At 36.1% G+C, this 18,029-nt stretch overlaps 1 protein-coding gene across 2 annotated transcripts in view; it reads left to right on the top strand.

The window, feature by feature from the left end:
* Window positions 1-15,783, top strand: part of LOC150100573 (recQ-like DNA helicase Blm) — a 317,833-nt gene extending 302,050 nt beyond the window's left edge. For both annotated transcript variants that reach the window (XM_090401345.1, XM_090401343.1), the window contains one exon: window positions 12,649-15,783. In XM_090401345.1, coding sequence (XP_090257471.1) covers window positions 12,649-12,808 — 160 coding nt within the window. In that variant the 3' untranslated portion in view covers window positions 12,809-15,783. The remainder of the gene's footprint in view (window positions 1-12,648) is intronic.
* The last annotated feature ends 2,246 nt before the right edge of the window (window positions 15,784-18,029 follow it).

Genomic DNA, 18,029 nt, shown 5'->3' with positions numbered 1-18,029 from the left:
GGTAAGGGATGAAGTTTGAATACTGAGTTGTAGATGCTTTGTACTTGGTATATGTTACTTGTTATTATCAGAGATTTCCAGGAAATCAGAGACTCGTTGAAAGAGGCCACATACCATCAACACCATTTGTCATGCCTTTTCAATTTTCATTTTCAATGAATTCATTCACTTTACCTGAATTCACCATTGTTCATTCACCGCGAATTATGCATTGCTCAGTGGCAGAATAATTTAGCTCTCATTCTTTCCCAAACTCTCCATGAAATGAAAAATTCCATCTACTGGTATCCTACATGACCCTTTTAAAGTTTGTTGGTCTCTATCATATCACACTTCATTTCTCCTATTTGCTAGTGTGTGCAGTCTACACACTTTCAATTTATCCTCATTACCTATATTCCACAATCCCAATATCACCATTAACATACTTCTTTGTACCCTCTGTTTCTGCATCACCTTGGAAACTGGGAGATCAGATCTGCACACAGTAATCCAGGTGATGTCATATCATGGCAAAGACACACGTGATAACCATTTTCACTTCCCCACAATTCCAGCCTGTTCAAATTATTATGCATGTCACAACATTCCTGATATCTTTCTGCCTATCTCTACTTCATCAGCAAACAGTTGTATGTCTCTTGTTATATACTTCCTGGTGTTATTAATGAAAAGATTTGAGTAACAGTAGACCAAGGACTGATCCTTTGGGTACACCACAGGTCACCTTAAATCTTGCTAAATATTCCCCCCCCCCCAAAAAAATGCCACTGTTTGATATTTGTCAGTCAGCTCTCGCATTATCCAAGCATAGTTTATAATCTTATCCTATATCCTCCAAAATAATCAAAAACCTTCCATGCTATATTTTCTCAAAAGAATCATGTATTCATTTTTCCTCAATCTTACTCAAACATAACCTTCTCTTAGTAAATGTATGCTGTTCATTGCAAAGCATAGATGTTAACCCATTTTTGTAAGTAAGCTCTTACCAACTTTTCCAAAATCTTAACCACCACTTCAGAGATACTGATAGCACAATAGTTATATTAGACATATCAGTCTTAGTGCCATCCTCGTGTAATATGATTATCATACATTATTTCCCCTTCTGAAGAATCTCCAATCAGCCCCTATTGATGAATTCTTATTTGGTTGATGCAACAGCTCTAATAGTGGTAGAATAATAATAATAGTGGTAGAATAATAATAGTGGTAGAAAGGTCCAGTGTAGAGGTAGCATCGAGCTCTATGTTACATAAACCAGGTTGATAGCTCTTGCTAAATGGGTACTCATTAGTTCAAGAGTCCCTTCTGCATCAGCACTCACATACCATCTGCATTCAGCAGAGTTATTCTTTCACATTGTCCTTCTTTTACTTGTATCATAACTGTGAAATACTTTGGAGCAGTTTCTTCTCATGCTCCGATATCTATGTGGTATTTGTAACCTATAGCATATGCCTTATAATTTTCATAACTGAAGTCATCTTTATGTGCATGATATTCCTTGCACACCATCTTTTTTCTAGGGAATCTGTTGTTTAAAGAGACCATGCATTCATTTTGCTTCTATCCTATTTATTTTTCAAACTGCAAATAAGAACACATTCCAATATTACATTATTTAAGTTTTTTTTTAAATGCTTTCCATCCAGCAACTGATATGGGACTGAACCTAGTATGCTCCTTAGTCATAATTACCTCTTTTGTCATCATGCAACATAGAGGCAAAACAGTTGCATCTTCAACTGAATCCCCCCCCCTGCAACACTTAATCAGGTTAAACACTCTTTGACCTCAAGTTCCTTCTGTCACATTCTGCTTGCAACAGTTCAATAAATCTGGCTTCTCATGAAGCCAGATTTATTGAACTGTTGCAAGTCACCCAAGATGATTACTCATTTAGTACCAGTCAGGTTTATTTGATGATGCATTTCACCATCACCAGCAAGTGATACAGTAGGTCTGTGACAACATGCCACCATATATTTGATCTTGTTAGACTCCACCTCACACAAATCAAATCTGCTGCCACATGGAAAATTGTTATTAATATTGCAATCATAGCCTTCTGCCTTAAATGGATTCAATTCATCCTGTATCATTATCAGCACACTGACCTTCCTAAAAGTATTATCTCCCTTACACTTGATTCCAATTAACATATTTGCCTCTGAGAGCCAGGTGTCACTAATTCCAACAATTTTTTTTATTTAATTCAGGTAATTCATGTAAGTTAATAAAAACATATAAACTATGAAAAATACATAGTATAAACTTATAAAATTACAAATTGTACGTAAACTTTATTTCACGTAATGCATAAATGTTGTAGGCAAAATAAAATAAAGTGCATATTTTAATCGTCATTGCTATCTTCGAAAATAACATTTCATAGATGTTCTTTATTTCCAAGTGGCTGGACGTTATCAAGAAGTTATATCAAGACAAATTATCATGAAGTCAGTAATAAGACCTTTCTTACCACTGTGCTGCAATTTTTTATTAAATTCATAATATGGAGCTAAACAAATATCCAGTTGTCTTGAATTTTCCGAAGCACTCCATTGAGGGATCATTATCCGTAAAATAACTTCCTAACTTTCATGCCAAGTCCAATCCTTCTGCTAATTTCTTTAAACTGAATTCTTGAATGGATTCATCACAATCAGAATCTTCAGCAGAACTTCTCTTCGATTTGGTTCGACATCATCTGTTTATATGCTATTCCTCTTACATTCCAGTTTGCTATGTGTATTATATTTTGTCGTTTCCATTTTTGTTTTACCTTTTCCATTCCAGGGTCGTTTCCTATAGATTCAAACCGATTATCTTTTTCTGTCAGCTTACTAGTAGAATTATGTTCTCCATGTCAGGGGACTAGCCTGACGATGGAATAGTTCAGTGGTAGGGCTGCTACCTTGAGGCTTGTGAACTAGCCTTCTTCCGAATTTAAACTCATAGGAGGAATAGGGTATATCGAAGAGGGAAAGAGTAGATTATAGAAGAATTACAGTAAGGTTTATAGAGAGGGCATAGTTGTAAGGTCAGAAATGAAAAGACCCCATGGCCCTCGAGTACTCTAATAGCATAGGGGTCATAAAATAAGAAGAGTTGGCTAATAAGGCCTTATAGGAAAGATTAAAATAAGTGGATCTTCCTCAAAGTAGTAGAAGGAGAGGAGATAGATCCAGCTAGGGGTCCATGGTCCTTACAATCAAGATGATTGCCCCTGTTGGTCCACGAGTCCTTATTTCATATATACACGCATGCACGCGCACACATACACATGGTGGGCTCCCCTATCCGCCACCCAGGGGACGCGCTCTCTAGGGGTTACAGGGTCCCCCGAGAGACATGATGCATATACATGAAGTATATGCTTTTTATTTTTAGTTGTTGTACATATGTTTTTTAAAAAAACTGATTATGAACATTTTATGAATTTTAATATTTTTTATACTTTTTACATCTGTTTTATATGCATATTTTACATTTGTTTTTCTACACAGTTTTTGTCTTACTTTCTTATTAAATAGTATACTTCTAAGAAATGCTTCATTTATCATTTTTATTATTATTTCAATTTTTATATATTGTTTTTAGACCTATGGAAACCCGTTATTTATTATATGTGTTTGTGGTGCAGTATGACTATAGCTGTCATTGTGCCATTAAATCCAAATAAAACAAACGAATCGTAGACAGGATTCAGACTCAGGCCCTTTGCAACAAAAGGCTTCATAGAAAAAAAAACTGAGCTATGGAGACTATAGAACAGTGAGTAAAAAAAAAAGTTCAGTCGATGTTCTGTGCAGCAAGACACTATAGTGCTATTCCCAAGAAGGCAAGTATCTCTGGCAGACAAAGTGGTCATGTTTGTCACTGCCATTCCATATCAAGCCAATTGCTTCATGACATGTCTGCTCAGAAAATGGTAACTATACCCATTACTCAATTGACATAGCAAGTTAAGCATGGAACTTAAGCTACTCCTATACAAGATACTGGTTAGTCCAATTCTGCCTTATGGCTCACCCATCTGGAGTCACACAGCAGATTAAATTTTTTAATTTAATTTTATTTTATGGGGAATGGAACCCATCCACGAGAGGTTGGTTAGTCTGTAGTATACAAGTACCATGGATGGGCAAGAAGGAACTTGTTTACAGATCTTGAAAAGTTGTGAATTGTATTCCTTGAGAAATACATAAGATGCAGACTGTTCCAGAGGGCAGTAGTGGAAGGGATGAACAAAGAGGAGGAGAAATTTGTTCTGTGAGTTTGGAGATGCACTATGAGGGAGTGTTGGTTAGTTATTGCATGTATTTGTACTGATGCTAATTCTGATGAACAGCAGCCATAGAAGTATTTGTAGAAGATGCAAGTGGCAGAAACTGAATGTTTGTAAGTGAAGTTTGTCAGTGAGTCTGGGATCATTGATCAGTCCGATTGTCCATTTTTGTAGAGAGACCAGTATCTTTAGGGAGCTCTTGGGGACACCACCCCAGATATGGGAGCAATATTCAATGGGCAGATGGATTTATGATTTGTATAAAGTTGGGGGTTGTTTGGAGTTAAAGTAACACTTTGAGCAAAAAAGAAAATCTAATTTTTTGGAGGCAGAGGAGATAATGTTTATAATATATTTGTGCCAAGTGAGATTTGAAGTTAGTGTTATTCCAAGTAGATAAATCTCATCGTGCATGGGGATTTGGGTGTTGTCAGAAGTAAGGCTGGAAGAGGAGGATTCTTTTTGTGTGATAGTTGTGATTTGCTTGCATCGAAATTGACCAGATTATCCAAACCTCACTGATGAATGTTTTGGAGATCTGTATTTAATGTGGTAGTGGTTAGGGCTCTGGAGATTATTGTGATTTGTGCATTTGCTGGGTTTGTCAAATGAAAGGGAGGAATGCAATGTGCTGTCATCAGCAAAACTATGTATTGGGTTGGTAGTCTACTGGAGTAAGTCATTTATATATAGAAGGAATAGTGTGGGTGAGTGAACAGAGCCTTGTGTAACCCCTGCATGAGTTGTATACTTAGAAAATAAGTAACCAGGGAGTAGACCCAATGATGGGAGGTTTCAATAAATGATTACCAAAAGCCTTGGAGATATCAAGGGCAGCCACTTAAGACTTGCCAAACTTTTCCATTGTATTTGTCCAGATGTGAGTGACATAAGTGAGTAGATCACTTGTTGACCGACAGTGACAGAACCCATTTTGGTAATCATTTATTAGCTGAGATTGTTCAAGATAGCAGTTGAATGTTGATAGCCCTTTCCATTACTTTGGAAAGAAGAACTGGAGTAAGAGAAATTGGATGGTAGTTTGCGGGTATTTATTTGTCTCCCCTTTTTAGGGATAGGTTGATTATCAGTTAATTTTCATATTGCAGGGTAGATACTGGTGAAATAAGAGAGTGTATAAAGACTACACAGAGTGGGAGTCAGCTCTGGAGTACTGACCTTTAGAACAACTGGAGGAATACCATTGGTGCCAGGAGACTTTTTGGTATCCAATTTGAGCAAAATTCTCCTGATCTCTTTTTAGTGAAAAGACACACTGGGCATTAAGTGTAGAGTGTGTGGGATGGTTAGGAGCATTTAACAAAATCAGCAGTATAAGAATTGGAAGAAACGTAGGAAGCCAGAAGATTGGCTTTTTCTGTAGGTGATGATGCAACAGTGCCATCAGGATGCAGCAGTGATGAAAACAGTCTTGGGCAGAAGGAAGTTGCAACTAATGGCTTTGGCTAGATGGCAGGATGCAAATTTCCTACTTATAGCTCTTTCATTTTTTAAGTCATTTTTTGATATGTAGATAGTTTTCTTGCAACTATTTGGGCTTTATATAGGCAGTATAGGTGGATGGACTTTTGGATACAAGCCAGTTATGGTAAGCTCAATTCTTCTCTTGTACAGCTTTGACACACCTCTAGAAGAACCAAGATTTAGATAGGGGATGGGAACTTAGGGCAGAATGGGGAATAAGAATGTTTTTGTGCCAATAAGAATTAATTTGGTGATACATTCAGCACATAAGTTTGGATCAGAGGCTGGAAGCAGTAATCTGTCCAAGGAAATGTGGCATAGTAGTTGCATAGATCTTCCCACTTGGCTTTCTTGTATCCATGATGCATAGATGTGAATGAGTATTTGTATTTGATTGTGTTCATGTTGTTTCATAAGAGAAAGGATCAGCACTTGGTCTGGTCTGAGCTACCTAGGGGATAGGTTACATTAATGGTGTACTTGGATGGGTCACTAGTGAGGAAGAGGTCCAAGGTATTTGTGGTTGTCTGGTATTCGTGTAGGCATGTGTACTATTTGTGTAAGGTCATTCATTGATGACAAATGACTCAGCCCCATATACTTGCTTTATCTGTGTAATTGGAGTAGCAGAGCCAGATTGTGTTGTGAACATTTCCAAGGAAAATAACCTCACTGTTAAGAAAGTTGGATTGAAAAATATTGACTTTTAAGGAAAGGAAATGAAAAAGTTCACAATGGTTTGTGGCAGTAGTAGAGACAGCAAATGAATTTGATGGAATGGGGTACAGAGATTTTCTGCCAGAAAAGGTGAAAATCAGTAGATTCCAACTTGGGTATTCTTTGACATGGTATTTCAGAACAAACATATGCACAAACTCCACCTTTTGGGGGTGAAAGGAGTCAAAGAGTGTGTAACTGGGAAAGTTGAGGGAGAAGAAATTTGGGTTTCTATTCAGGAAAAGTAAGTGGAATTTTGACTGGAGATGGAAATGGACATCATTGGGAGTTTGAATGGAAGCCACGGATATTTGTGTAGTGTATTAGGAAGGTTCTGCAAGGGTTGCTGTTTACTCCTTCAGTCATGTAGGTTCCTTATGCAGTGATAGAGTTCAAGTTTCTGAACTGGCTGGTACTAGGACTGGATTTTTGCATTACTACTCCTTTTTTATAGTTAATTGTCCATTTCAATTGTCCTTCGCTTTTCTTCTATTTGTTGCCATAATTTTCTGTTTTGTTCCATTGGCCAGGCTTGTATATGTGACATGGCGATGGCACTTTCTGACATGTTGTTTACGGCAGTTATGAATGCTGATCTGCTCGCTTGTGTATTGCAGGTCACTTGGGCTAGGCATGGGAGATTTGTTCTGTCACTTCATTTGTTCATGGACCCGAAGCAGTGACACCTGACAATCTTCCAGGATTAAAATTTGCATCATTCAGCAAGCTTGCAAATGTCGTCGTTCAGCATCATATATGTTTTGGAATAAAAGTTAACTACAGTGGCATTGTATTTTTTACTCTCTACCTCCATAGTGTCTTGGACTGATATGGTAATGAGATTGTGAAGTTCGCTAATGTTTTTGGTGGTGGGCACATTGTGAAGTTGGCAGTGAATCTCTTATAGTTTTATTTCTGTATATCTACTTTATGTGAGAAAGTATTATCAAGCATAATAAACAACTGCTCTAGGCTATCCATGCACTTTCCAAGAGTTAGAAACTGTTTAATGGAAGGGAGGCAATTTAGGGGGACAAAAGAATGGCTGGCTGAGACTGATCAAGAGTTTTATTGGCAATTTGTCAGTCAGTTAGTGACAGCAGAAATGGTGATGTTGGAAGTTTTTTTCCACTTGGTTATACTATAAATTAAAGATAAAAACTTCCAACATCTATCTGTAATCCAGAGTATTTTAGTAATAAGGTGTGACACCTTTTGGCTACTCATATATAGAAATATGACTTCTGCATTACTTAGCCTTGGTATCACTTCTTGGTCTGGCTCCCAATGATAAGACCTCAATAAAGGTGGAAACCAGTCTGGGTAGTGATCCTTCCCATAATGCATAGCATTATACATCTCCTAAGGATATATATGCTTTGCATTATGGGATACTAAGACAAGTGATGTGAAGTCATTAGCTTCTGTATACAAGTTGTCCAGTCATGAAGTTACTTCAGGTTCAAACTTTGTTTGCTTACACTTGGATAAAAAGGATTAAACCACTAAGTTAATTTATTGTTCAATTCCTTATTTTGTAATTTGCCCATATCACTCTACTTGAAGTTGCCTGCTGTTCATAAAATTGAGTTCAGTGTTCTAGATCAGCATGTTTAGTTGAATGTCATTGCCAATCTTTCCATTCTCTGATCACTATTGAATAAATGTAACATGTTATATTACTGATTTAGGAGAATCTTACCTGCTTTAGTGTTTGCCATGGTAACACCAGTTATGTCAACATAGTATCTTCAATTCTGCTTATGTAGATTTGTTCCAGTAACTGACTTTTTACTGTCTACCTTCATTCCTTGATAAAAACTGCAGGGGGCACTCCATCTGTCAGATGAGCTGGATGATGACATATCGGCCCATCTAACATTTCATTATTTTGTTTTTGGTTTAAGTCATTACAGAAAATAGTTTGGTCTGCTAAGTTCCAAATTGTCAGCCAACTCATTCATTCACCAGGTCTTGTAAAGAACACGAGAAAGTGAGGATTGAATTCATTACCTAGGAAGCTCTGACTTGGCTGAATTTCTTAATCCAGTAATGCCCTGCTTTATGGCACTTCTCAATTATGACCAGTGCTCATTTATACAATGTTGTGTTTGCTTTTGCTCATGTAGTGGTTTTAGTGATATAACATTGCTGTGAATTAATTGATATGCAGTGTATGTAGATTCTTTATTTATATCAGTACTCGCTACATCTCTTGCCATCTGTATAAACAGCTTATAATTCATAGTGAAACTGTGAGTTATAAGCTGTTTATAACTATTATTTTATATTATTGTTAATAATGGCAGATAAAAATCGGCCATTATCATCATCATCATCATCATCAAATTCCTGCCATGTACCCTCAAGGGGTGTACAGGATATGACAGTACTACATGAAAAAATTACATCATTACTAACTTCCTATCTACAATTTTCCTCCAAATCAGTCTGTTACTTGTCAAGACTCCAACATTATCAGATCTTATATTTCTATCGTCTAAGGCACTTTGTACCGTATCAATCCACCTATATCTTGGTCTTCCTCTGGGTCATTTTCCTGCCAACCTGGCAGAGAACACTTGTTTTGCTAATCTTTCCTCTCCCATTCTATTTAAGTGACCATACCATCTGAGATTAGCTCTGCTAACGCATTCCTGGATGCTGACAATGTCAAGTTCTTAACTAATATCCTCATTTTTAATATGATATTGCCATTTATGCCATCTGTTCACGCCTCTAATCTTTCTCAGGACTCTCATATCTGCGGTCTCTAGTCTTTGGTCAAGTGTTTTACTTCTGACCCAGCTCTCAGATCCATAAGTTAAAATTGGTTTGAACACAGTCTTGTATACAGCTAATTTAGTGTTCCGACTAATTTCTTTCTTATTCCATATGAATTTATTCAATTGACTTCCCACGATACCAGCTTTGCTGATTCTGTTGTCTATTTCTATATTTAGTTTACCATCTTCAGTAAAAATTGTGCCTAAGTAGCTGAAATGTTTTACTTGTTCCACGGGTTCTCCATTCACAACACAGTTGACATTTTCAATGATTCTGCCTATTTTCATTGTCTTTGTCTTTTTATTGCTGACCTTCATACCATATCTATTACAACAGCTATTCAATTTAGTCAGAGAATCTTGCAGACTTGTAGCGGATTTATTTAGAAGTATAACATCATCCGCATAAAGCAAAGAGCTGACATTAACATCTCCAATTTTGATATCAGGTTTAATACCACATTCCTTCATAATGTGATCCATATAGATAATGAATAACAGAGGGGATAATGTACATCCTTGTCTCACACCAGATTTAACATTAAACCATCTTCCTGTACTTCCTTCAATTCTAACTGCTGACTCACAACTCAAATAAAGACCAAGTATTGCTTGATATAATGCCCCATTGACACCATATAACTGCAGCGTATTGAATAGCTTCTCTCTTGGCACCTTGTCATATGCCTTTTCCAAATCGACAAAACTTAAATACAGACCTTTGTTATATTCCCATGCTTTCTCGACTATTTGTCGTAAAGTGAAGATCTGATCCTGACAGCCTCTATTTGGCCTGAATCCAGCTTGGTCTTCACCAAGCTTTTCTTCCACAATTCTTCTCAACCGTTTCTCAAGTATACTTGCATAGATCTTGCCAGGAACACTCAGTAGGGAAATACCTCTGTAATTCTCACATTCAGTTTTATTTCCCTTTTTATATATGGGTACTATGAGAGCTCTACTCCAATCATCGGGAATTCGTCCCTCTGTATAGGCTTTCTGAACTATGCAGTGCAGCCACTGTAAGACTCTTATACCACCATACTTCAGCATTTTTGGTCGAATATCATCTACTCCTGCTGCCTTTCCACATTTCAAGCCTTTGATGGCTTTTTCTACTTCAAGTATGGATATGTATTCCTGACTGCATGCCTGGTCAGTGTTTTTTATCACTGTGCTGTCATCACTGCTTGTTTCATTTAGCAGTTTTTCAAAGTAATTACTCCATACTTCAAGGATATCTTTTATCCTGTTTTCATTTCACCTTTATCATCTCTAATTCCTTTTACAGCACTCTTTCCTCCATTCCTAAGCTTCTTCAACAACCTCCAGAATATTTTGCCACCTTCTTGATATTTATTTTCTATATTCTTGCCAAAGTCCTCCCATGACTTTTGTTTAGCTAGTTTTACACACTGTTTAGCTTTCTTACATTGGTCTCTGTATTCTGTAAGAGTAAAAGCTGACTTATTTGCCAGGAACTTTTGATATGCTTTCTTCTTTTCCTTCACTGCCTCTTTAACTTCCTGTGTCCACCAGGGAGTTCTGATTTTTTTATCTTTGCGCACAACCTCACCACATGCCTCTCTGGCAGAATCAATCAATGTTTCCTTCAGAGTTTGCCACTGAATCTCCAAGGTTTGATTCCTGTTCTCAAACTCTTTCATTTTCTTTTCAATAATATTTCTGTATTTTAGTCTACAGTTTACATCTGAGAGCTGCTCAACTTTTATTCGCTTTAAAACTTTCTTACATGTTATTCTTTTCAATATGAAATTCAATTTTATCCTGCTCAAGACTAAATAGTGATCACTTCCAATTTCAAATCCTCTGTACACTCTGGTGTCCTGCACCAGGGAGAAAACATCACTATCAACAATAACATAGTCAATGAGACTTTTCTTATTCCTAGCCTCTTCTCTCCATGTGAATTTGTGCACATTTTTATGTTGGAACATGGTGTTAGTAATAACCAGTCCATGTCCTGAGCAGAAATCCAACAGATATTTGCCATTATTATTAGCTTTGCTCTTTTCTCCAAATTTTCCCAAAATATTTTTGTATGTCTCACAATCATTTCCTACCCTACTATTTAGATCCCCAACAAGGACCAACTTTTCCTTTTTCATTGTGTCAGTTGCTTTTTCTAAAGCCTCAAAAAATTCCTCCACTTCTACCTTAGTAGAACCTTCTGTGGGACCATAGGCACAAATAAGTCTCATTGTCCAGTTCCCCATTCTCATATTTGCCCACATTACTCTACTTGAGACTGACTGCCATTCAAGAAGATTAGCCTCGTATTTTGTGTTGAATACTATGGCTACTCCTTCTTTTCCTTGATTGTTATTGCCTGAATATAACATTTTGTATTTATTGCTCAGAAAGATCTCACCAGTTTTGGTCTTTTTTGTTTCAGTCACCCCTATTATGTCGATCTGGTACTTATCTAATTCCTCAGCTAGCTCCATTTCTTTGCCATTCAGGCTTCTTACGTTGATAGTACCGATCTTTAACTCTGGTGATGTTGAGTTGGGGTTTGTTTTCAGATTTGTTCCAGTAGCTGACTTTTCGCTGTTCGCCCTGGTTCCCTAGCGAAAACAACGGGGGCCTTGTTTAACCGGGCGACGCCCCAGCCGGCATGAAATTTTGTCATGTTGTACCATCATTTTTTATTTTGGTTTAACCAATAAGAATACAATTTGGTCGGCTAAATCCCAAATTGCTAGCCCATCCTCGTTCGTTCAGTATCCAAGTAGATACCCAACAGGGTGCACCACGAGAAGGTGAGGATTGGACATTAGGTCAGAAGCCCTGGTCGGTTCTCCGCATTCCTTTAAAGGCTATGTGGAGGGCTCCTCTCAGTTATACAGCTTTGACCCTTAAGCACCCCATCGGCCATTATCAGGTGTCAGATACACTAGTATCACTAAATTTATTAATTTTAATTCTTATCGGCCATTATCAGGTAAGAATTAAAATTAATAAATTTAGTGATACTAGTGTATCTGACACTCAGATAGGGTGATAGGCTAAACTTTGCCTCGCAGTACTGTTGTAAAACTTATTCAAAACAAATTTCTTAGTGAAGTGGAAAGTGCTATACCACTTCATACTGCAGTTGCCTGTAAATGTGACAATCTTATAACGTACTCACTTATATGACGTGCCATATAACTGGTCATGCCTATCTTTAATCCTAAAGCAAGCCATTTGTAGCATTAATTAATATTATGAATTATTTTAATTACATCTAATTATAAAATTAGATTGCTTGATTAATATGGAGTTCTCATTTTTATTTTCATCTAAGTTTATTTGATGCAAATGCTTTTAACTTATTATATTTCTTTGTTGTTTTTCAAGATATAATGAAAATGGTACTCGAAATATTAAAGGACGTAAACAGTTCAAGCACTTGAATAAAACTCATGAAAAATGCTTAGGATTTCTACCTGTGCCTCAACCACAAGGAAAAGCTCATCATCGTTCATTTTTACCAGTGCCAAAATTATCTGTTCTCTGAAAGTAGACTAGTATAATGTTTTATCTAAAACAAAAAAAAAAAGTGATTTTAACTTTCGACTTAATGTATATAAATGTATATATATAATGCTAACAGAATATCTGCACAGAGGCTTACAAGTGTTGTCTCTCTCTCTCCCTCTCTCTCTCTCTCTCTGCCTACCCGCCCGTATGCAGGACTCTGTGTGTGCTTGCTTCTGACAGGGCAATACAAAATATCAGACATATTATTTTGTAATATGAAATGTTTTTCATAAATAGAATTGTTATTTCACTTTCAGACAACGCATTTAATTAACAACTTCATCTGTTCTCCAAAGGAGCATCTTCATTCACTTGCATATTTAGCCGCCTTCTTTGGAATCTATTAACATCTACATTGTGATGAATGTAAAAACAACATTTATTATCATCTGTATATGGTGTGTGTCAAGACCAATAGACCATGCTCTTGTTACTCCTTCAGGATTAAATGGAAGACAACTGTGCTGCACAGAAGTCATTGTATGTCTGAGAGAATAATTGTTAAATCAGCATCAGCTGTGAAACACTCTTCTAACTTCAAGTATGACCACATTAATTTGCCTAAGATCTAGGACACAGTCATTCTAGCTTAACTTCTGAATTAACTCTTTTATCCTGCTCTTAGAGGGCACCTTGTTAAGACATTAGTTCCATTTGAGTTAAAAGTTTCATTATTTCTGCAGACAGTAATCTAATTGAGTGCTGAATGCCTTACTACAATTGTAATTTGTACTCAACTGTACAAATTGTACAGTTGAGTACAATTGAAGATGCTGGTTGAAATCCAACAAAATATTAGCAACTCATAAATTATATTTGTTTAGTTCTTCTAGCTTATCTCTAAATTGTAAGCCATTCATTCTGTTGCTGTATATCTTTTTTTTTTCTGTACATAAACATGCACACTTTTTCCTCCTCATATATCACAGTTAGTAAAATAAAGGAAACTATATTCTTGTTAACTGTGTGTATGCTAATTCTGCCCATGAAAGGTTTCAAACACAGATTGTAATGTGGATGGACTCTGCTCTAGAGAACTATGTTACTTTTCAAGTCATTTGACACCTTCACTAACAAGATAGTTGTCTCACACCAGGCATTTAAGTGAATACTACTCATTGCTAGATAGATGCTCCTAATAAACTTCCCTACTTTGCAGTTAGCCTAGACATTTCCTACTGGATTTGGATAGGAAGAATTATCTGTCCACAGCTGCACAGTGTTTGTGCAGCTGTGGACAGATAATTCTTCCTAGCTGTGGACAGATAATTCTGTCCACAGCTGCACATGTGTGTGTGTGTGTGTGCAAATACTTGCACTACACTATGCATACCGTTTGTGCACCCCCTGTGCACACATACACATCCTCTGTATCAGTATGAACACGCAATCTTTTTATAACCAAACACGTTTTGACTTGGTCACTATCCAAGTGTTTTTGATGGTGGTGGTTGATTTTTTTTTTTTTATGTTACTCTCGGCAAAATGTGTATATTTAGTACATGGAAAGGGCTAATTAACTTTTGCTTCGATTTCAAAAAATAAAAATAAATAATAAAAATAAAACCTCAAAGAACATTGAAGAAAGAAATATGTGAAACAGAGTGGTTGAATTTTAAGAAATATTATAGAAACTAGCATTCAGTATTTATTTCCATTTCACTTTTCATATTGAGATGTTTTCTCAATTATGTAAAATCAAAATACAGCAGCAATTTAATATGAACACTGATATTCATTTGAACTATCAAGTTTAACCTGAGATTCACAATATAGCGTAAACAAAGAACATTTCAAATCACAGAATGCTTAAAACATTTGAACTTATATTGAATATATGCTTCTATGTTGTTTCATGTGCAGTTTTTTACTTAGCAGGATGGAAACTATACATGGAAATGAGTCCATGTATAGTTATGGTTTCCAGCCTAAGATGGAATATGCTGTTCATAATAGAACTCTATGAAAATTGTGTCTAAAATCTGCTTCAGCCAGAATTTCCACATGAATAATACTCTTTGAGGGGTGGGGGGGGGAGTGGATAAAGTGAATGCTGCTAGGTAAGTACACCTAATAAGCTGCCAATTATCTGGAGCAAACGCTGTGCAGCTGTGGACAGATAATTCTTCCTATCCAAATCCAGTAGGAAATGTCTAGGCTAACTGCAAAGAAAAATGCATAATGGATTACAATTCTGTTACTACACTTGCTTTTGAACCTAAGTACATTTACTTTTGATAAAGAGTGCATTTTGCAGACACTGCATTGCACAAGTGGAGCATTCCTTTCTTTTTTTCTCACACCTCTTCTTTCTTTCTGCTCATCTGTATCACTTGTCAGATGTTTCTGTATTCATTTAAGCTCATGCTTTCTTCCTGTGAGAGACTGGGTATGTGTTCTATTTTTTTCATTACAGCCAACTCTTCATTTTTTACATCTTTTGTTCTACCATTTCTTTCAATTGTTTCAATTCTGCATCTTCAATCTTCTCGATCTAATCCACACTTCTGACACTTGTTTTTATAAAATTTTTGGCATTTTCCAAAAATGTTATAAAAATCTCTCTCTCTCATTCGGAACAAATTAACAAATTCTGTGCACTGTCAGTAACGAGTTCATTTTGCAGACATTATACTGCATGAAGTCCCTTAGGTTGAATTCCTGGAACAAAGATGCATGAGTGCCAATGTCCTATTTTGCATTGGTATCACTATTATCATGTCATAACTGATTATCCATATTCAACCTTCATTGTTTACTTATCCTTAACATTCTCTGTGTAATTATCATAAGATACCTTGATTAAGTTATTTGCAAATTTAGTTAAATAAAAATAACAAAACATTACAGTCACTGTAGAATATGGAAATGTATGCAGCACTTCATTGCAGATTTTTTATGAATACGTTGGAATGCAGCACAAGATGTTCATTGTATATATATGTGTGTGTGTGTGTGTAAATATATGTGCTATAAATAAAAAAAAAATTTAATTAATGTTTTTTAATCACGTCAGCATCAATATGGATAAAATACATCACTCCTCTACACTTCATATCCATCATATATTTCAATGTAATATCAATATTACAATTTTATTATGCACTTCGCATCCATGGTAACCTGGACATTATTATTATGTGACACCTCCATGGAGTCCAAAGACTCATCGAGGGAGAGTGTGCCAACAGTATCGAACTTTTGATCTCCTTCCAACTACTAACCACGCTCAAACTTGCTTAACTTTTTGCAAGCCATTAGTAGCAGAGGCTGTACCAATCGACCAACCTTTCTTGGTCAGTTGGGTGGTTAATAAAATGTAATGAATTAGCATTAATTAGTAATAACACTTTTTCTCTTCATAATGAACTGGCCACATCTCTTCCATCCTACCTATGGAACAACATCGATAGTGTTACATTTAACAAAGCAATAGCGATCTCAGAACAGAAGAAACATACATTAATTCATAAGTTCAACATACTCCTTCAGAAGAAGGAAATACATAAAAAACAACTAGATCATTCAAAAGTAGTTATTAATCTTTCTTCGAGAGTCCTAACAAAAGAGGAGAATAATCTTTTACTTAAGGGTTTTAACTTCGCCTTAACCCCACGTTTCCTACCAAAAATTGATATCATAGCACAAATAGAAAAAGGAATTAGAAATCTACTGGACAACATGGCAGATTTTATCCGTATAGAAAGTACAGCTTTACTATTAAAAAGCAGATTACCTCATAGGAATCTACCATACAATGAATACGTTTGCCTTAAAAAGTTAAAGGATGACAAAAATATTGTCATAATAAAAGCGGATTAAAGGCAACGCAACTGTTGTTTTAAATGCTACAGAGTATGATAACAAAATGAAAAGTCTCCTGGAAGATACCAGCACCTACAAACCCATAGACAGAGACCCGACTTGGCCTACACACAAAAAAATAAATGATCTAATAAAAAAAAGTGCCTCTCTGGACGGAAGAACTTAAAAAATACTTAAAATCAAAACATCCTTTGATACCAAGAATATATGGTGTTCCAAAGATCCGTAAGACAGATATACCTTTAAGACCAATAGTAGATGGAAGAGATTCACCGACTTCCAACTTGGCAAAATACCTCATGAACATGATCTCACAACATATAGGAAAAACATCTTCCTTCATAAAAAATAGTAAACATTTCATAGAAAAAGTGAAAGATATACATATTGGTCCAATAGACATCTTAGCAAGTCTCGACATTATCAGCTTGTTTACAAACGTCCCAAGACAAGAAATTTTGAATCTCCTAGAAGACCTCTTCCCTCCGGACATCTTGAATCTTTTTAAACATTGTATAAACAATACTTTTTTCACCTATAAAGATAGAATCTGGGAACAAAAAGAAGGGCTGGCCATGGGTTCATCATTATCACTGGTATTAGCAAACCTATTTATGGAAAAATTTGAAAACAGTGCTCTTAAGAATTACCATAAAAATCCAAAAATATGGCTACGCTATGTGGACGATATTTTCATCATATTCAGTGGAACAACAGATGAACTTATCAATTTCAAAGATTATCTCAACAATTTGCACAACACCATAAAATTCACTTTAGAACAAGAAAAAAATAAAAAACTTCCTTTTCTGGATATTCTATTAGAAGTTAATGAAGAAAGTAAACTCTCCTTCTCAGTATATAGGAAGCCAACAAACACTGGAAGATTTCTAAATGCAACCTCACACCACCATCCTTCACAAAAAATAAGCTTAATTAAAACTCTTCGAGACAGAGCATACAATATCTCCAGCACACAAGAAAGCTGTAATGAAGAACTAAAATACTTAACACAAATCCTCCAACAGAATGGATATGAAACAAAAACCATCAAGAGAATCCTTAAAATGCCTCCAGCTAACAACACAATAAAACAGGATTACAAAAACGCAATCTCGCTTCCTTATATCAAAAATGTTACAGATAAGCTAGCCAAATTAATGAACAAACACAACATAAAAGTAGCCTTCCTTCCTTTGGAAAAAATCTCAAGATTTCTACATCCACCAAAACCACCTCATCATCCTCTTAAAAAACCAGGAGTCTACAAAATCCATTGCTCTTGCTGGATTTGCTACGTAGGACAGACAGGAAGATCTGGAGAAATACGCATGGCTGAACACCAAAAAGACGTACAATACAAAAGAGAACAA

Source organism: Typopeltis vanoorti, chromosome 12 (genome assembly GCF_054136105.1).
Source record: "Typopeltis vanoorti isolate ZY-2024b chromosome 12, IOZ_Tvanoo_1.0, whole genome shotgun sequence".
In the NCBI taxonomy this organism is placed as follows: Eukaryota; Metazoa; Arthropoda; class Arachnida; order Uropygi; family Thelyphonidae; genus Typopeltis; species Typopeltis vanoorti.
Note: the sequence above shows the minus strand (reverse complement) of the source record. Positions and strands in the feature narration are given on the sequence as shown.